Consider the following 21,570-nt stretch of genomic DNA (forward strand, 5'->3'; position numbering starts at 1 on the left):
CTTATTATAACGTGCTCTGAAATTTTACCCCATCCAAGCCAACAACACTGATGCCACGTGGTGAGCTAAAGGACTGAGCTGGGGGAGGTCTTTGGCTGTTTGTTGAAATCAAGTAATTCCTAGTAAGTTGTGGCTTCATATTAGCCATAATAATCTGTGTGGGTTACAGATCACAGCATTAGCTTGAAAATGTTAATGTCATTCTAAAAAGTTGCTTTGTGACTATTCTTTTTAAGGAAGACAAACTCTTAAGTTTCAATATGCAATAAAGGTGCACAGACAGTAAAACTGGTTATGCTGGTGCTTACTTTCCTTGTGCTGCTATAGTCACACTTGGAAACCTTTGGGGTCTTTTTCTTGTTTTGCAATCTGAATTATAGAAACACGTCCTTATCTAGGTATTCCAATGTCCAGCAGCTTGTGGTTAATAGCTTTATCCCATGTTTTTATCCAAAGCCTTAAACATTTTCCGTCATGTTTTTGATTAGGGCATGATGATTTTTGAGTCCCTTCCAGCCCAAACCATTCTGTAGCTGGTTGTGTGAAAAGAGGCTCTTCCAGTTTTTGATCCTGATCCCATTTCTGTGAACAAAGCATGTCAGGAAAGTGCAGGGCAAGGAAAAAGGGCTTCACTCTCTGAAAACAGGTTTGCTCCCTTACTTTTTGGTGTCAAGAGTCAGAAATTCTTGCATGCCTAACAAGACTCAACTAGGTGAAAGAAAAGCACCTAGATTTCCATCCCAGATGATACCACCCTAAACAGGATACAGTTCACAGAAGTATAGAAATGACCACAAAGTCGTGTGCACTTCTGTAAGTCTTGTTCCTCTTTAAAGCTTGCAACAGCTATTCAGTGGGGAAGTAACTTGCCATGCCTAGTGAATTTTATAATCATTGTGTCATTTGGAAGAGCTCAAATGTCACTGTAAGGAAATAAACAGGAAGAGGTACTACAGAGAAGCAATATGGAATGGAAATGGGCTAAGAGGATATAAATGTAATTAGCGAAACACATTTTCATGACTAGTAAAATTAGCACCCATTTATACATGTTATACACTTGAACCCTTGTTGACACCTGAGGCTGGGAAAATATATCTGCTAATCAAAACATGTAATTATATCCTATGAAGCTGAAGTAACGCACCGAATCCTTGCTCTTCATGGTGTTAATGATTTGCGAAACTCATTTACCCAATCACCTCGGTTTGTCCTTTCTTGCTGTATTTCTGTTCCCCAAAATAGTGAGGTCAGGGACATTATAAAGCAATTAAATATTAGATCTATGGAAGTATGAGCATTGCACAAATTGTTAGATGGTATTGATATTAGAGAAGGTGCTCTCAATAGTGGGGAAAAATTCCCTGCTTATAAAATAAGCAATGCAAGATGAGTTATTAACTTGCTGGAGAGGTAAAATTCCTGTGGAGCTGTAATGTAGTTGGGATGGTTGGTAACTTGTAATTTCCCACTGGCATGACCTTGCTTTGCTGTCTTCAGAGCCCATATCTGCATCTAATTGAAGAACATTAAGGTCTGACACAAACATAAAGGGGGAAAAAGTATAACTGATTGGCTTTTGAAGTGGTTTGGTCCTATACAGGAGAAGTACTGAGGAAAAATGGGATATAAAAAATGATCACTACATTTACATCATGATATAACAACAGATGAATTTATTTTGGTTTATAGCCCAAATCTAAAGTAGCACTGTGGAGATGTGAGAGAGGAATCAACTTAATGTAGAACAATTTATTTATTCTGGCAATGGTGAAGTGTTGCTTCAGTGAAAGGGGTGCTGCCATAGCCACGGACAAGTTCTCTTGCAGCTTTTGGTTTATGTGGGTAGGTAGCAAAAGTGAGAGTTGGGAGGGGGGGAAGGGTGCAAGGAGGGTTTAGAGTTTTGTGTTGATGAAAAGTACAACCAGAAATTAATTTATTCACAATAGCATTAAAATCATCTTTAGCTCTTGCAGTTCAACAAAATCTTCATACTAGTTAAATTTTAAAGATTATTGTAAAACAGGAAATGCTTCTGCTGTAGCATGGATGTTATCCTTCTTGATTAAGCAGCTCTGGCAGGTACTTTTAAATAACCAGTCCTAAATACTCTTTTTAACCACTTTGGTTTTCTATATCTTGCTGTCTTAAATGAACCAAACAAGAAGAGTTTTTATAACAATTCTGCTTTACCATTCTTCACTTGCACCAGTTTTACTGACATTCAATGGGAACGTTTACTTTCTATGAAAGATAATTAAAATTTAAAGCTGAATAAATAAAGTATACATAATGTTTATTAATCCTGAGTTTCTGTGAAGAACAGTGTAGTATAAAAGTGAATTAACTAGTGCAGATATATTAGCTTATTTAGTATTAAGAGATTTCTTAGAAAACTGAAAATGTGCAGAAAATTTACTGCTTCTAATATTTGAAGGTAAATTAATTCAATGTATCATAGTTCTGTAGATATAATCTTCCTTTGTACCCTAATTTCACGTAAGGGAAACTGTGGCAATATTTGCATGTTGTATTTGCTATATGCAACATAGTTACTGTCCTGAACTTCCCACTTAGAGGCATTGATCTCACAGTTTTAGATGAAGACTCATGGAACACCACAGATGTTTTGAAAAAACACACAATTTAGGTCAACAGAATTTATTTTAAAAAAACTGCTGTGCCTATCTTGAGGTAAGACTGGAGAGTCTAAATAAGTTATGAAATAAATAGAACTGGTATGGTAACATGTAATTCTACACTGAATCTGTACAAAAGACATCTAAAGCAGGAATGTTCTGTTCATTACAATTGTGCATCTACTGGAATTGTTGTAGGTGTTCTTTCAGTTGGTCCTGTTTGTGATGGGATATCTGGCAAATCCTCTAAGTAGTAACATTTACAGTAAAAGTTATTTCAATGTTGAGACTACTTTAGTTCTCCATTTTAAGTCCTTAGTTATGATTTCTGAGTGCGAGTTTATAACTTGCTGTCCCTGTATACACTGCTTACCTCAAACCAGTGATGCCAGTGATGTGCAATGGAATTTGAATACCTGTGCAAGGAGTGGGCTGCTTGGACATTCAGAATCCAGGAGCAATGCCAGAGGAATTGGGTGAAAAGCAGTGGAAGCTGAGTCACAGACTGAGCTCTCTTCAGAGGGAATTGTTGCCTGGGCTGCACTGCTCGCACCTTAACACAGCAATGGTTGTTCATGCTTAGTGACATTTAAATTTAACATTTTTCCTTCCTTTATCAATTTATATTACCCAGTCATGCAAGAACGTATTTTTTTTAGGGAGGCTGGTTTTGCACTCTCTTCTGAAGATTAAAAGAGCAAAGTGTCTAACACACAGCTTTAATCTGCTCAGTTCTGTGCCCATGTTGTGCTTGGTGAGGCCATGCTGCAATGAAGTGCTTTATTTTCCTCCTGGAGTCAGCAGAGAGTGGCAGATGCTTTTAGATATTTTCCAGAGGAAGACCATTCTGTCATTAATTCAGTCATTTAAGTCAGGTGGACGAGACCTCCCTCTGAACACATCTCAGGAGTGCTTATTTCTCTCCTCTGACTGCAGAGAATAGATTTGGCTTATCTGTAAAGAACCTGGCCATGGTCCAAGTGCCTAATTCAGGTTAAGATCCCACCTCTATGGGTTCTTATTGCATGCTGGACTTGTTGACCAGCAAGTAAACAGCTTAAAAAGATTTTCTCAGTGTTAGATGGTGAAAGGAAAGGTCATAAAGATGAACTTTTAGACATTTGTTTGTGAAAGGACTGAGACATTGCTCTCTTGATCCTTCCAGAACTGGTGTTTCACCCTTTTGTGAAGTATCACTGTCTGTGTGATTTGCCTGAAGGCCTCTCTGTGCCAGATGATATCTAGGGTTTGTCATGACTGACAATAAGAATTTGATATGTGAACGTTTTAGACGTTCCAAATGCTTGTGATGGGGTCAGACCACCAAGTAATTGGGAGGGACTAGTGAAGATGTCAGAGTGCCCTTGGTTGTGTGATCAATGTTTGTGTGAGTTGATGATACTCTACTTGGTGAAATTAATCCCGAAACACATCCAGAGGTGAACTCTAGTGAATTTGCAACTTCCCCTGTGAAACAGAAGTTCTGCTCTGTCACAGTTCCAAGCTCTGTTTGCTGTCTCCTTCAGAAGAGTGCTGGTTTTACAGCTCAGTGCTTCACGTTGGAACAGGGTGAGTAGCTGTATGGATTTTCTCAGTGATAAACATAACTCTGTCCAGGAATGATCTAGGTTTAAATTCTAGGTTCAAAAACCTGCCTTTGCTCCCAGATGATTGAATACAGCTTTTGGCCATGGGTGACTAGTGGCATGTTTAATATCTCAAGTTAATGACCCAACCTGCATCAGAGGTGTTGTGATAAAAGCAGTGACAATTGGGCGATCACTGCTGGGCTGAGGCAGGTTTCCAGTGACCCTTCACTTGACTCATCTCCTCCTGTCTTTGTGTTATCTTTTCTTATTTGGCAGATTTTACACAAATTGAAAGCAGAAAATTATTTCTTCTGACTGATATATTTTGGTCCTATGGCTAGTACTAAAAAAGAAAGTCTAAAAAAAATTACTGGCAAGTGAAAATTCTTATTATGTTCTTAAGTTTATCTCTTGTCATGTTTTTACATCAGCTGGCAGAGAAGCTGTGTGCAGTATTTTATACATGAGCATGCTTGCCTTCCATCCTAATGCACTCTTTGGATCTGCTGAACAGCAGGGATGTGTTCAGGATTTGTGCCCTGCACAGAGAGAAGGAGGAGCTTGCACAGACTGCCATGCCAGGAGGGCAAGGAAAGGAAATTCAGGCTCTGGACAGGGCCAGCCCCCTCCCCTCCCACATTCTGAACTGAGCCCTAGTGTTTGGGCAACATCTAATCCTTGATCCAAAGGATGTGTGATGTGTCCAGTTTATTTACCTTGGAGGAATAAAATGCTCAGCTGCACCTATTACAGTCTGAATGTATTTCTTCAGGCCAATCTTCTGGTTCCTGGTCCTTGGAGCTTTCGAGTTGGTTTTTTCCCAGCTCTAACAGAATTGTAATGTTTGTTTTCTCACCTTCTTGGCTGTCTTTTCAAGTCTTTGATTCCAGCTTTTCCTGGAGGTTTTGTATTTTGTTGCTCCATTATGTGCAACGTGGAGTGTGCAGTGGAAAACTAGCTGTGAACATGGGGTAGTTTTTGTAGGAACATCTAGATTGAGCCTTGGATTTCTGTTTACACCTAAGGTCATTCTTGTGTTATTTGTATTTTTTATCTCTGGCTTCTTCCTGTGCTCCCACTCTTGCCTCCAGCTCTGCTTCTCTCCTCATGCTGGGATTGGCAATGAGACACTGTGCTAAGGCAGTTTAATTGCTCCTATTCATACCCTAATGTTTCTTCTCTTATTTCTGAGATTACTCTGACCCATTTATTGCTTTGTTCTTCTTTATATGACATTTATGGACAATGATGGACACTTTAAAAATGGACAACCATTGAAAATTTTCAAATGTCAGCCTGTTTCAAATACTATTTAACACTTCTAAAGTTCAAGACGCTACTTGGCCTTTTCTTGCTTTCTCTTTAATGAAGACTGAAATTTCTTCATTCTGTTCCCAAAAGCAGAAGCATTTGATGTAGATTAACACTGACTCTACTTTTCAGACACCCTTCTTCATCCCACAACGGATCAAATGTATAGGATCAAATGGCATCATTTTGATCAACTAAAATATTTGGAGATAAGCTGTCTGTGAACTGTCTTATGCTTTTGGCATTTCCATGGTAATATATGTGGAGGAGGAGAAAATCTGACTTATACATGTTTTCCCAGTCATGATTTGTCATTATAAGTGAAGATTCTTTTAGGTAATGTAGTCAACACAATTAAAACTAAAAGGCAAGTTTGGCATGCTCCCAGTTTTTGCCTTTCTGAAATATTATTTATACAGAGTGAGATTACATGAACTTCTTAATTGCCAGGATTTATAAAAAATACTTCAGTAAGCACTGATATTTCACTAAATACACAATTAATTTTGTATGATGCCATAGTTCTGGTGTGTGTGTAACAAAGGGCAGAGTGTTTTTCTGGATTTTTTGTAGGAAGTCTGGGGATTCTGTGTAATAGCACTGTCTTGTGCTATGGTTTAGATGGCTTTTATCTATCCACTAGAAGCTATTTCAGGATAAATTGACAACCTGCACTGTGTCTTTTTACTCAATCACCTCTGTGTGCAGAGTGCCAGCAGTGTTTTCAGAGCAGCACTTATGATAAGGAAAAAGTAGGCATAAATGGGCTGCTGAGAATTTATTGGGAGTCCTCATTCTGTTGATCAGGAGCTCTGCCAACACAGCGACTCCTCTGCCTGTTTAGTGAGCAGGTAGAGCCTTTTCTAGCAGAGTATTTCTCCTCCTCAGAGATAAAAAGGGTAGAATGAACAGGAGCTGAGACAGCTTGTCACTGCTGAATCTTGTCCTGACAGCTGCCTTAGCAGAATGCATTTGATAAACTGTGATTGACAAAATACTTGAAAACTGCAGCTTAAAACTGAATTTCTGGAGAGTGTGAAAGTAGACAGGATAAAGTAAGAATAGTCTTGTGAGCACACAGAGCTGTCATCACGCACATAGCTCTCTTTAAATTTGAAAAATAGAAAGCTGTAGGGAAACCTAGACTGTCCTAATATAATTATCAAGATCATTACTGAAATTGAGCCTTCATTTGAAGCTAGGCCCTGTGCTTGTTTACTACACAAAATCTAATGTAATTTAATTCAGTGGTAGACAAGGGGCAAGACAAGCAAAAAGAAAATCAGCTATGGATTGCTGTGAACCTTTGGAGTCCATACATAAATTTTTAAGTTTTATGGTCCATTTTCATACTAAGAAAGAATTGGCAACAGTGGACCTGATTTCCCTGACTTTACATTTGTGGTCTGAGAACAATTAGTTTCTACTTACTGCAAATTAAGCTCATCATTTCCCAAAAAGAAAACCCTTTTAATGCATCTTCTCCATGATTGGAAGCACTCAGAAGGCTCTTTTGCTTAGGTGGGTTTTCTGCTTTATTTCAAATCAATGTAATCTCCTTAATAGTCTATATAGAATGTTATATGTCATTCCACGAAACTCTGAAAATTAATTACATCACTCCTGTATAAACACTGGGATGATTTTCTAAGTACTTCTGTGTATATTCAGTTGCAAGCAGAAGAAGGGGAGTCACTGCCAGGACTGCAGAGGGCTGTGCCAGCGAGCAGAGCACCGACTCTGTGGGCTGGAGTCATTACACTGCACTGCCACTTGATGCATTTGTTGGTATTTGTTCTATTTTTCATTTGCATTTAAATTCCTGGGAAGGGAAGATAAGATAGAGGTAAACAAATGATGTTTATTTGCTCTTCAGTTGAGCTCCTACTAGACATGTGACTTAGAGAGAAAACATTGGGGAAAAAAAATGCCACAGCATCTTCTGCAAAGCATCACACCTCCATTCATTCTCCAGCAGACTTCAAAAGACACTTCCCTCAGGTTTTAATGAAAACATAAATCAACAGGGAGTAACTAAAATTATACTTAAAGTGAACAGGAAACTAGGGCAGTCACCACATGACTCAGTATTTGTAGCTTGGATAAAACATTGCAGTGTTTTTCACATCATAAATACCTTCTGGTAGAAGAGAAAGTATTATCTATGTTTATTTCCCATCCCCTTTGAGTCAGGGAGTGTAATGCTTTCTCTGTAACTGTGCACAGCATGAAGCTGTGATGTGTTTGGGTGTGTGTCTCTTGTCCAGGGCAGTTTTTCTGCTTTTTGTGCAGTCTGGGTGCTGAGGGCTCCATTCCATCAGGAAACAGATGAGTGTGTTTGCTGTCAGCCCATGGTGTGTGCAGAGGGGAGCAGCTGCCAGCACGTGTGAGGAAACATATGTTGTTACAGGAAAGAGCTGAATTTATCTGGGTTTTTTCTGAGCATTACAGACTCTTCCTGCACTTTGTTGTTCTGTTCGTGGTGCAAACTTGATTTTGGTGGTTTTTAGAATGAGCAAAAAATACTGAACAGAATTAACAGAAAAGTACTAGAGTGATTGATTTCTGTATGGCAGTATAGTGAAGACAAAGATGTTGAGAATTTCCTGAATAATCTCACAATGTAAATGGTAGGTGAAATGGATAAATGTTGAGGAATTATGATGGGCTTTGAATTGTCTATTAAGATTCAGGAAAGTTATGTTAGTACAGCAGTGGACAATCCTGTGGAAAGATACCCATGCGATATTACAACAATGCAAACAAACATAACAAAATGAGGAAGCAGTGGGAAGTTTATCTAAAGAAACCAGAAAATATTGTCACTGCCACTATAGAAAGGTGTGGAAGGTCCATAAACATTGAACAATATGTTGAATTCTCATTCTTTCCTTTAAAGATCTATACAGTTGAACTGCAGAAGGTAGTGAGATGACTTAGCCAAAGTATGGCATAGTTTCCATGCGAAGTATAACTTTAATATTCTTCAGTGTAAAAACCACTGGTGACATAACTGAACATAACATAACTCTGCTGCGGTGAATGACATAAAAATGTGAAAAATGAATGATTGCTCACTGCCTGTATGGAAACTGTTCCACACGAAATTAGCAAATGGCAGATCCAAAATGAGCAAAAATCCACCTCCTGTACATTCAGGGCTTCTTGTCCCTAGATGTTGTAAATACTATTAATTTACAATGGCTCAGAGACACACTTGAGGAACTGATGGAAGAAAAATCCAACCAGAGCTGGTGAATAAAATTTTTAGGAAATTGGAGAGGCAAGCTCCTGGAGTTGCAGAGGATATTCTCAAGTATTACTTTCATGTATTTATTCTAGTTTTATACCTTTCCCTGGGCTAGAGAAGTGATAGAATATCTTTGATATGATTCACTACACATTGTACTTACATTCTTTATCAAAGAGTCCTGAGAATAGTTTTGTTTCAAAGCTATAGGTGAGCTCATTATAAAGGCTGAACAGATATTTGGTAGAGTTTGAGATAGAAATCTTGTTCTTCACATCTTTTTCCCCAGCAAAAACCACAGTGAAGCAGTAAGCTTGTCTTCTTGAGCGTTGTGTGTCAGTTCTTAGTTCCTCAAAATTGTTTACAGACACAGATGACAAATAAGATCTTACCAAATAAATTACTTCAGAACTGTAATTTGATTTTTTTTTCACTAGTAGAACTTGCTGCAGAAAGACAAGAGAGATCAGAAAGTAAAAGTAGGTTTAAAGGTGGTTGAGGCTCATCAATTAATTAACTTGCCATAGCAGTTTAAAAACAAACAATAATTCTTAACAGTGAAGAACATAAATGAATAATGAGGAAGACAGATGCTGAAGTTATTACTTGAAGAGCTTTGTTTTGTTTTGTGAGGCACTGCTATTGCTAGAACACTGATGTCAATCACTTTCTTTGTGATTTTAGGAGCTTGCTTGGTTTTAAATGAGCAATGAGCTACAGAGTTAGAGGCAGACAGGGTGTTGTAGTGTCTGTGTAATATTCAGGTTGCTGTAAAAATGAAGAGCAGCTACCCTTAGTTTTTCCCTAATTCTATAAAAGAAATAGGGAAAAATAGAAATAGGTCAGAAAACTTTTACTGGTTGACTTATCCTCTTTTCACACTTTCAAGCTGAAAAATACGTATCCTGAAATAAGGAGAAAAATTATTTTTATGGAATTACTTCTAGGATTTAAACTGATTTTAGTGTTCTTGATAAAAGTTCTTTAAGCAGTTTTGTGTGGTGCCAAAAGTGAGGAGAAAAAGCAGTGGGTGCATGGGTGCCTAAATTAAAGTGTTGAGTGTTTTTAGTACAGTGCATGTGGTTTATTCTACATTTTAAATTTTGCACCTGACAGCCTCTGTTGTAAAATTTCATTTATGTGAATTTTTCACCATATTTATGTAAGGATAACCAGTTTAGAGACATAATTTTGATCTAAAACATAGTCATTGGCACAGAGTAAAGAGTTATTTGTGAGAGTCTTGCAGGGAAAGGTATTAGAGAAAGCAACCATAGAGAACCTTCAGTTGCTTCTTGAAGCTTTTCTTAATTTTTAATAAATTATTCCCATCAGAGTTGGGACTTACATCTCCATAATTATTAAATCATGACTGGTAACTGAGTCATTGGTCTGTATGGGGGTACTGAGCCATTCCTAACAGCATGAAGTAATCGTTGTTGAATTGACCTTTACTTCAAAAGGCAAAGTAAAACCAGAAGGAAAAAAGTGTTGGAAGTTTCAATTAGAGTTTTACTTTTTGTGTGAGTCAATGACCATGTTGAATTAAGAGGCAGTTATGAATATTTTAGACATTAGGGCTTGGCTGTTCAGGGGAATCTGAGGAGATTTATCAAAATTACCAGATACATAGTGGCATGATCTTAATGTGATATTGTGAAATTGATTGACACTCCTATGTAGACATAATCACTTGGACTTAATAGGGCTGTACTTAATTCTTTTGGGAGATAAGACTAATAGAAATCATTTAATTTGACTTAACTGAACCTAAATTTCAAGTAGATTTATTTAATTTTGACTTCATACAGACTATAACAGACTTCTACACAAAGCAATAGACACATCTCTGCATTTTAAGTACTGATCTGAATTATGCATGTCTCTGTGATTCTTATGGTAGAAAGACATCCCAGTGCTTTTAGTGCTCCATGGGAAATGAAAACAAAACATTTAATTGTTTTTAATTTTAATTTCTGTGTTGTTGTCTCTAATGTGGCTAAATACTTTATTCTCTGTAAAAGACATGGACAGTGCCCTTGGAAACTCAGCTCCTGGTTCAGTAGATCTGTTGCTTGTCATACTGGTAACATTTAGGAAGTTTTAAATTGCAATGCAAGTAGAAACTTCTGCCTCCCATTTTATATCCTTACCTTTAGGCTGAGGAGAGAGAAAATGGTGTATTTGCTGTGGAGTGCATTAAACTAAAATACATTTTCAGATATCCTTGAACTGCACTGGAGCATTTTCCTTTGTAGTGTTTGTCAATTCTGCAGGAACGTTGAGTGGTGTGTTAACATATTATTTTGTGGAAGTATACTCTTAAATATGTCTTGTGGGTGTTTTGCATTGGAGAATAATTGTGCTTGAGAGCTGCCAGTACACTCTGAAGGTAGAGCTTTTTGAGCCTAATTGAGTTGTTGAATGTGCTTCGGAGGAGAGAAAACCGAACACAACTTTCACAAAAGATCAAACAAAACATTGGATATAAAATGTGCAATAGAACATAATGGAGTAATACAGCAGAGAGTAATTCTGCCAAGACAATATGGGAAAAGAAAAATTTTGTGGCCTTTTTGTTGCAGAGCAGTTCTTATTCCCACACCTTTGTGCACAACTTTTGTATTACTGGGGTATTTTCTAGCTGGAGGTGGTGTGCACAGGGGTTGAGTGCTGGGTGAGCACCATCTGCCCACCAGGCATGGTCTAAAGCATTAGGGTAGAGTGTGATGGGGAAAAAATCCTCTTTTTTGAGGGCAGAGTAGAGCATTAACCTGTCTGGTACTGAGAGACTCTTCTGTCACTTGCTATGGGGTTTGTCCTGTTCCTCACTCATCATAATGATGGGCAATAATCATTGAGCAAATATCAATGAAAATGCCCTGAGATAGCAGCAGAGGAGAAAATTCTGCTCACAGAAACTGGTCAGTAAAAAGGAAATCAGATATATTTAGGACAGGTCTCAGCCACACAGGTGTGACAGGAAAGGAGCAAGGGTTTATTACTGGATGTTTTTGTGTAAGTATGGGGAGGGAGGGAAAGCAGCTTGAGAAATTTAGGCTATTTATTTGTAAGGCTTTTTTTTTCAAGGTTTCTGAAGTGCTACTTTATAAAAATAAACCAGCTTTTTATTGTATATTACTAGTAAAAATTGGGTTATGCCACTTTGATAAATAGAAGAGGAAAAATGAGAATAGAGCTTAGGAGGATGTTTAGGCTCTGGTCATGTTTAATGTCCCACAGTAATTTTTTAGATCAATGTTGACATAAGACTTAGGGTTGGAGGAAGCAACTCTTAGAAAAAGTAAGGAAGTTCTCATATGTACAAAAAAACCCCCAAACAACCCAACCATGAACAATGTGCTGTCATCTGACAGGGTGGAACACATCTTACATGATTGGTTACCCAGCTTTTAGTGATGCCAATTGGAAAATGCTAAACAGCAAAATGCCAGAATACCTGTGAGCTGATTAGATTGGAAATTAATACTGCATAGCAGGAAGCATTTATTTAAACCATGGAGGGGAGAATTTCAAAAGTGGGAAACAACTGGGGATGAGGGGAGAGGAGTGATGCTTGTTCCTGGATTGCTGATGGCTGTGGGTGGTTGGAAGGACAGCTCAGAAGAGGGATTAGAACAAAGAACAAGGGGATATTTGGGTATTTGACAGCCTCTTTCCTGGGACAGAGACGTGTCCTGTGGGGCCAGGTGTGCTTTGCACTGGGATCCTGGGGAGCAGAACCTCTGGCTGCTGCTGTCCAGATGTGATTCCCAGCTGTGGGAGGGATTGGGTTCCTCAGAGTGGCAGCTGCCCTGGGAGCCTGTTGGGCTGGGAGGGAATTTAGAGAAGTATTTAAAATATGCAGAAGGCAAGGAGCTGGTCCAAACACTGTATTCCTCATGGGAGGGCAGGTCAGGAATTGCAGTGGCTGTTTTCTCAGTTTTCAAAAGGTGCTGCCAGGATTGATACTGGTATCAGAAATCGCCTCTAAACTGGGGCTTGAGACAGCAAAATAAACCTGCTGTTCACTCATCTTTGAAAGGCAAGGACAGAAAACAAGTTCCTTTCTCCCTGCCAGTTACTGTGGGAGGAGTTGTGTTTTAAGGGAATGTAGAGGAGGAGCACAGGAAATCCACACAGGTTTTACATTTCCAGATATAACTGTGGTGTCTGATAGGGACAAAAATTAACTTAATGTTCTAAAGATTTACTTACAAAAGATTTTCTTTTCCTAATTTTTGTTAAGGCCAAAGATTGTAGGTCATATTCTTCTCTTTGCTGCCGATAATTGCAAAATCCATTACTGTCCCTTCAAGATGTTTTTTATAAAAGGCTGTACTAAATCTGAATAAAAGCCTAATAAGTAGATTAGTTAGAAGAATATTCCTCCTGAGGATGGTTGATTCCAAATGTAGCTGCTAGAGATAACCCTAAATGCAATTAGGTTTAACTCCCTGTGAGTGTCAAAGGAAGGTAATACCCATGGAGAGTTCCCTTCAGATGACACTATTTTAAAGTGTCTTAACATTGAAATATGCTTTCATTTGGGCATTGGTGACAATTTGTTTGTTTTTTGATTTCTGGAGTAACAGTGCTTGGCAACTTGGGCTTTAGCCATTAGTTTTAGGTGCTTCCCAAAAAAGAGGGATGGTTCAGCTTCCTTGGCTGAGCAGTTTGTTGTCCTCATCTGTGCCCTTTATAAGGATAAAATACCCCAAGGTGGCCACAAGCAGGTGGAAGAGAAAATAGCAGATTCAGTAGCATACACAAGCTTAAAGGGTAATGTGATAAAATGTCAATAGATGAGTTGTTGATGGATTAATTCTGGTTTTCCTCATAAAAGAGAAATGAAAGCTAAAGCTTGTATTAAAACAGAAATAGAGACATTAAAGATTTTGAAACTTTTCATATTATGGGAGGGATGTAACAGAAATAGTATAATTGCAAACTACTAAAATGGTTTAATTTAGCTGTGAGTACTGCAGAAGAATTGCAGTGTATTTAAGAGTTTGGTTCCAGCTTCACTTAGAAAAAGAAAAGGAAAAAAGCTTCACAAAACATTTCCATTACTTCCTCTTTGATATATTCCTGCACATGCATGTGTTTAGTTATATTTCATTTCTCCCATTTTTTAAAATATGAAAATAATACCAACTTTTAGTATTTTGCTTCGGGGGAAAATTGCTGGTAATACCAAAACAAGAAATTTGCAATAATTTTTTATTAGCTTTTTTACATTCATATCCACAGTGCTCTGCCCTTCACATTTCTTTGCTTGACTTGGTTGTTCTTTGAATGATCTTTCTTGTTAAGTGTTCCCGAAAATCTTTTTTTTTTCCTTTCTTGTTTTTAAATCAGAACTCTGTACCCTAAAAGTAAAGCTGAAATAATCAGATGTGAGCCAAAGTATGCAAAAATGTCTTACAATTCTACCTTAGCAAAATTTAACTTCATGTATGGTAGGGAGACATTGAGCCAGTTCAGTAAACTCTGCCTGGTTTTTATTGTTTGTAACTTGTCACTTGAAATTCCCTTACCTTCAGAGAAGAGATGTAAGACTCGGGGTCTGCCATTCTTTCACATTATTGCACTTGAAGCAAAGCCTTTTTGCTCCTAACAAATATCTAATTTGTTGTCTAGTGTGCAAAGTGATTTGTTTTCTATTGTTTTGGTCAGCTCTTTTTTATTTGTGTCAATGTGTTGCCTTTTTTTCCTTGTATATAATAAATTGCTGTGTTTACAGAACACATTTTCACTGTTGATTTGTTTAGGTGTTGGGTGAAAGGTTAAATTATTATCTTATAAATATTATGAAGGATTTGAGCATGAGATGCACCAAGTAAAATTATTTTCCAGTGAAAAACAAGAATTAGAGTGACCATACATTAATTTTTTGTCTTCTGGTCTTGCTGGTTTTTGCAAGGAAAATCATGTAAATGAATAAAAATAGGTTTTATATTTCCTGTTCACTACATCTGAAAATTTTCCTAATGTTATTATGAAATTCAATAATACTTCTCAATTGATTTCAAGCTTTTCAAATGTAAGAGGACTCCTTGATTATGTCATGTTTTCAAAATCCAGGATTATTTCAGTTCATTTTTTTAGTCTAAGAGAGAGTAAATTCAAAAGTAAAGGGGGTTTTTTGTATGTAAGTATTAAAAATTGTTTTCCTAAAGATGGAGTTTTTATAAGACAGAAAAGAAAAAATAATCTCCTTGCAACAGTAGAGTTTCACTGGTTCCTGTCTAGTTGAGATTTAGCAGAATAAGCTTGATTATGTTGAGAGTCAATGTAAAAGTAATAATGCTGCTGCAATAAACTGTAAGAAATTATTATTACAGCTGAAAGTGTCCATTTTCCAAATTTATCTTAGGAGTCTGTTTTTACAGAACAAAAATTATCTTTTAAAAGGATGTAGTGACATTTATTTGACTATAGGAGTAATGGATAGTACACTGCAAATAAATCAGTGTGAACTTAAGCACCTCCTGTACAGCCTGGATGGAAACTGCTGGCCTTTGGGTAAAGTTCTACCCAAAGAGAGATTTGAGAGAGATTTTTATGCACTCAGGCCTTTTTGTGGTTAATGATGCTGAGAGTGGGTATATGGACTGCCTGCAAAGCAAGATTGCACCAAACCTCTGCTACTCAATCTGCCTTTTTATGCCATTGATAACAAGATAAAAGAATTCTCGATCTCTAGATAATGAAGAGTAATGTATTTTACTGACTATTGAGGAATGCTTTGGGTGGGAGGAGGTGAAACATTCTATTGGTTGTTGTACCAAAGATGAATGGAATGGAAGAGAAGGAGGAGAGCCATCTCTAAAATGTTATTTGTTTTATTTCATTTAGATTTTCACACACACCTTTCTGAGAAATTGAAAGACAGACAGACAAGCTGGCAGCAGCTGGCTGAGACAAAGAACTCTCTAATACGTAAGGTTTTTATTTTGCTTAAACTGTATTCCTTGTCAACTTAGAACCTAGTTTAGAACTTGTGTGTTGTGCAATGCTTAATCTTGTTCTGTCTATGTTCTGTTTGTTATGTGTTGTGGGATTTTGGTTGGTTGGGGTTTTTATCTTCCTGGGAATTTATATTCTGTTGAATAAACCTGATCTCTACTACTCATTTTCTATCTCATTGTTCGGTATGACCTTCCTGGTTGGATTGAGCTAATTTAGGGATTTTTCAGTGGGAGCCTGGGCTGGGTGGTGAAGGAGCTGTTTTCCTTGAGCTGACTGTGCTTTGTGATGAGGGGCTCATCCCATGAGAGGAGGAGAGCTGAGGCATGGAAGAGATGCCAGCTCTGGGTAGCCACAGGCATAATTTTAAACAAAATGGTACCTGCACCTGGATTTTCACCAAGGCAATTGCTTATGTTGTATTCCATTGGTAAGGTTTGCGTGGGACACAAGTTTCTGCAGAGATTCTTCAATCAGACTTTTGAGTGAAAGATTTAGTGATGACTCTGCATCTTCAGTCTTGATTTGAATTCTTTTGTTCTAAGAGGATGAGATTCAGACAGCCACACTTGATGTGCCCCTGAAGTTTTGTATCCTAGGGGCTGTGCAAGTCAGGGAGTTGTGTTGGTTTTTGTGGGTTTGTAGGAATTGTGCATTGCCAGCCAGGGGTTTTTGAAGTATCACTGTTCCCCACACACACTCACACTTTTGCTTCCTTGGGAGTAAAACTCCTTTGGGAGGAAGAGGATGTTGGGGGAAAAAACCTGCAATGCACTTTTTTAGAAAAAGGAAAAGTTGCCAGACTGTAGTAATGTAAATCAAAAGACATCTCAAGGAATTTTAGTTCAAAGAGAATGATTCAGTGACATCTTCCTCTTGATATTTCTGTAATTCAAGAATTATTTTCATTAACTGGATATGTACACTTATACTAACTATAGTATCAGCTGTTTTTGATAAAGGCTTTTTTCCTTGACTTGGCAAACTTTACCTTGTGTTTGATTGCCTAAAGAGATGAAAGATGAATTTTGTTGTTTCATTCCTTTCTTCCACTGCACCTCTGACCTAGTACATACATGAAAGATGCCTTTCTGTTCGGGCTCTTTTTTTAAGCACTTAAGTAAATGCTTTGCAAGATGAGGGCCCTAACCAGGATTAATACTCTGCTTGCTTAATATTCAAATGAGACATAAACCAAGGTTTTCTCATTGCCCTCATTTTCTGATGTACTTCTTTCCATAATTGCCTGATTTTTGGTAAAAACTAGTGAATGGCATTTTTCTTTGAATCTCAGACAGTGTCTGGACTGTCTATATAGTGGAATGGTTTCTTAAATCAGATTCTGGAAAGGACTGAGCATCTGTGACCATTTCCTAGTCAATGCAGCCCATGAGTGTTCAGTGTGTTTTCAGACAGCAGATAAGAACTATTTGTTGTGTTTCCATGCTTCTTAGAAGCATGGGAGCCAGAGCTTTTGGTAGAGGAATTAAATTTCCATAGTGCTGTTGTACAATGCTAAAAACTGCCCCAGGTAATGTGTGTATGGTTGGTAATAAAGAGGAAATTAACAAAGAACAGAATTGATCCTGTACACAGCTCTGCATTTCTGAAGCATTCATGATTATTGGTGTTGCAGGAGGATTTTGGCACAGGTGAGGTGAGTGGGTTATGCTATTTATGCTCTACTATATCTCAAAGAAAATGCTTGAATGCATTTTCCAGGATCACAGACAGGTTTTGCCTAACAAATTGCATCCAACTGAACAATGTCTTTCCTCATTTGAAGCTTTGAGGCTTTTATAGAAACAAAATACTCTTTTGGTTTCTCTTTTGGTTTGCTTCTTTTTCCTTGCAACCTGATACTCTTCCCAATTCAAACAGATTTTGATTGATATATTTGCTTTCAGTTTTTGGTACTGTGTTTGTTCAGGGCTCTAGAAAGCAAGAAGAATGTGGAAATGTACTAATAACTATATCACAACTCAAAAATACTTGATGCTTGCTATGGGCTTGATTTAAACATGCATTTAAGAAAATAATTGAACTGAGACAAGCAACAAGAAAGCAGTACCTTTTATGACTTTCATGAGTCTCGTTTCTTGGACATGCTAAATCCGATCTGAGTAGTGAAATAGTTTGTAGAATGCTGTGAATGTGGTGAGAAAGGTGCAATGAGTTTGCTGACCCAGATATGCTGCCTGACAAGTATCAGCCAAATCTTTGATGTTAATAATTCCAGGGACTTGACCAAAAGCAAGCTTTATCTCTGCTGCTTTTAAACAGTGCCATAGGATTTTCTACATCAATCTGGATGCTGCCAAAACCAGGCAGATGGCACTAACCTTGGTTTAGAGCCTCAGCTGGCTGAGAATGCATCCAAATAGTGTTGCAAAGCTTTCAGTGTTGTGTCAACAGGAGAGAACTCTTTGTGTCACCATAAGAAGAGCCCTCAGACTTTGCATTTCAAAGGTACCCAGTGCTCATCTAGAGCAGGGATTGCTTTGCAGTGCTCTAATAAAATGATGGGTTTCTTGATCTGCTCTGCCCTTGCTTTGCCAAGGTCAGAGATGCCGCTGGTGCAGCTGCAGAAAAGGAGATGAAGTGCTGAACATGGGAGTTGGAATGGTCAGTGGCTCAGAAATGCAGGCAGGAGGATTGTTGTCAGATGTGTGGTCTGGCTCTGGAAGGAAAGAGAATAAAATTGTCTTACAGAAAAAACACCTCCCCTCATTAGTATTTGGAGTAGTTCTAAATCTCACCATTTCTGACTGCTCCTTTTCTGGAAGAAGAATTTTTAGTAGATTTTAAAAACTGCAACAAACAACCCACCCCAACCACCCCCAAAATCTCAAATCGATGTCAAAATAAGAATTTAGACTTAAAAACAAACAAAATAACCAGACCAGCCCTGGCTTCTTTTCAGAGCTGTAAACCAGTGTAACAAAATTCCAGCTAGTTATCAAAATGATTCATGTTTTTTAAGCATTTCAGAAGTATGATGTTGAGTATATATGTGCGTATGAATATATATGCATGCATATTTATTTAATTATTTATTTATTTATATAAAGAAATGTAGAAGTGGGCTGCTTGGGGTATGATGTGAATAAGACCCTGAAAGGCCCCATTAAGTGATAAAGGCAAAAGGGTCAGCTCCTGGTATAGAGTGTACAACCAGCCTGAACTTGAAGGCTTGACAGTGAGGGGGAAAGGACTGAGTCAGTCAAACCTATTGCAGTGCACTAACAGGGGATTTTTAGGTTCAAGTTCTAGTAGGTGTTCTTTCAAAACAACACAAGCAAGACCTGGGTTTATCATGGGATTTTAGCAGTGATTTCTTAAAATAGCCAAATCTGGGTTGTGCAATTACTCTTCATGGAACTGTTTTGTTAAGAAACTGTCAGCTAGAGAATGCAATCCACAGAGGCAAAAGTGTGTGATAAAATAAAATAGCAAGAATACAGGGAGTCCTGAGGGAGAAGTAAAACTCTTGCTGAAGAAAGAGTCCTAGAAGAAAACAAGCAGACAGTTCTAACAGGTGCCTCTTCTAGGAGCAATGTTACAGAATTTGAACAGCACCAGTATTGGAAATAAAGGATTTGAAATTTGCTTAAGAAACAAAAGAGGTTGTGTGATGAAGGGCTGAGCTGCTGGCAAAGCTCTCAATCACCTCAGATTTACACAAATTGATCTCCTGTGTAATGCACCATGTCCTAAAAACTAGAAGCTACAAACAGAATACATTTTACTTTTTAAGGGGTTCTGTGACAGCTTATAAAAAGCAGCTCTTTCACTTTTTGCATGAAGTTTCTACCTCAAAGATACTGATGAAATAGGTGACAATTTTTAACGCGAGCTGTGACAAAATAAACACCATCTGCTAATGTTGGCTTACTCCATAGTCCTCTCATGCTGGGTGATTTTATTTCACCTTTTTTCAGAAATAGTTAATGACACATCTGCTGTGTGGTGGAGGTGCATTTTTGGTGATTAAATGTGGACACAGGATCCGAGAAAACAGTAACAAAACTTTTTCAGAAAACTGAAGAAAATATCAGTGCCATAAGGAGCCAACAAACTGTGTTGATAGCTTTTATTTTTTTTATTTATTTTGACCTTGTTTACTGTTGGATCAAAAATTTCAAATTATATTTGTTCTTTCAAAATTCATATTTATGATGGAAGACTTCTCATTTGGCCTTTATTTTACCAAAACAAAAACCTTGCCAGTAGGATATTTGTAGTTCTCCAAGCAAGCCTGGTTTTGCAGGGCATCTGTGAGTCTGGGGGTGTGGGGTCAGAGCAGGTTTGGGTGTCCTGGGGGATCAGGGTTAGATTTGCTTACATAAAAGAATACATTTAAGGGAGCATAATGTACTGTGGGAGTTGGACAACAAAATAATGGGGTTAGCTCCGGGTCCAGTTGAATTTTGGACAAGACAAAATTGTATATACATGCAGAGTTGCTTGTTTAGAGTGTGTCTGTGTCCTGTAGAGCTCCATGAATCCCTCTTGCCCCCGAGCACCACAAGTGTCGTTGTCTGAGTCCCTGCTTTGGGCAGACAAAGTTGTAATTCCTGATGTTTTCTGTCAGGCTTTGCTTTCCTCCCTTTGGCAGAGCTCGGTGGTCCTGTGGTTTGAAAATCCCCCTCGAGTGTCCCTGAGGAGCAATCTCTTCCCATCACCACAGGACGTGCCAGTTTTCCCTCCTCAGTCAGCAAGGAGAGTTCTTTGTGATGGGAATTCCGATTTAGCGCTTTGCTGCAGAGGCATTAGCATAATGATCCGCAAAATTCCGAGCAATTAGGCTGTTAAACCTGTGTTTACCCTGCCAAATCGTACGTCCCGATGCTGTTATCAGTGTGAGTAGATTTTAATAAATCCAAATAACTAAATGTCTGCATCTCCATGTGGATGGGTGGATATTTAATTTTAATTATTAATATTTAATTTTAAGATTGAGATGGAAATTAAAACCATGGAAACCTTAAGAGAAAAAAAAAAAAAAAGAAAAACAAACCACATTTGGTTGTTATTCTCTGGTAGGTGAAAAACCAGGATGGAGACGTGAATTCTGATTCTGTCTAAAAGTTTCAAGTGAAAACAAATTCATTGTCTTTCCTTCCTGGGCCACCAGGGTCTGTTGAATGGTATGAAATCCTTGTCCTCATTTTATGTCTTCATAAAACCACAAAAACTGAGTTATGTAAGTAAAGCTCTATACAGTCCAAGAAGAAAATTAGATCTGGGAAAAAAATGCCAACACGCTATAAATATTTTTTTAAAGGAATTGCTTGGGGTTTTGTTTGTTTTGTTAAGCCTTGCTTTAGCTCCTGATGAACACTGGCTAAGAAAATATTGATAGAAATATTTGTAAGGGTAAACATCTGTACCTGTAGGTATTGTTTTGCTGTTGTTCAGACTTCATTAAATTTATCATTTTGATAATGAATGCATAGAAGTGCTGTGAGTAATATGTCATTAATGTTAATTGTTCTGATAAAAGAAAAAAAAGAGCAATCTGACTCTTGATTTTTTTGTCTTTACAGACTGCATAGTAATTAAAAATTGGAATGAGAATTCATGCAATTTGCTCAAGTACATTCAATAGTGAATATTTGAAGTCATCCCATGTTCCTTAGCAGTGATGAACAGATTTACATCCGTTAAATACTTCTATTACAAACCTTTTGGCTTGACCTCATCTGTGTAAACATTTCATTTATGAATTATCAAACCTCTTTGAAAGACAGCCTTATGTACGTGTATTATCATTTATGGTAATCAGAAACATTTTTCAAGCTGCTGT

The 21,570-nt window shown here is 37.8% G+C and overlaps 1 protein-coding gene across 16 annotated transcripts in view; it reads left to right on the forward strand.

Annotated features, from left to right (window-relative positions):
- Positions 1–21,570, forward strand: part of TENM2 (teneurin transmembrane protein 2) — a 617,488-nt gene that overhangs the window by 309,292 nt on the left and 286,626 nt on the right. For 11 of the 16 annotated variants that reach the window (XM_058034869.1, XM_058034857.1, XM_058034859.1 and 8 more), the window contains one exon: positions 15,651–15,734. The exons of the other annotated variants lie outside the window; for them this stretch is intronic. In XM_058034869.1, the coding sequence (XP_057890852.1) occupies positions 15,651–15,734 (84 nt within the window). The remainder of the gene's footprint in view (positions 1–15,650; positions 15,735–21,570) is intronic. 16 annotated transcript variants of the gene reach the window in all.

The sequence above is a fragment of the Melospiza georgiana genome, chromosome 15 (genome assembly GCF_028018845.1).
Source record: "Melospiza georgiana isolate bMelGeo1 chromosome 15, bMelGeo1.pri, whole genome shotgun sequence".
Classification (NCBI taxonomy): Eukaryota; Metazoa; Chordata; class Aves; order Passeriformes; family Passerellidae; genus Melospiza; species Melospiza georgiana.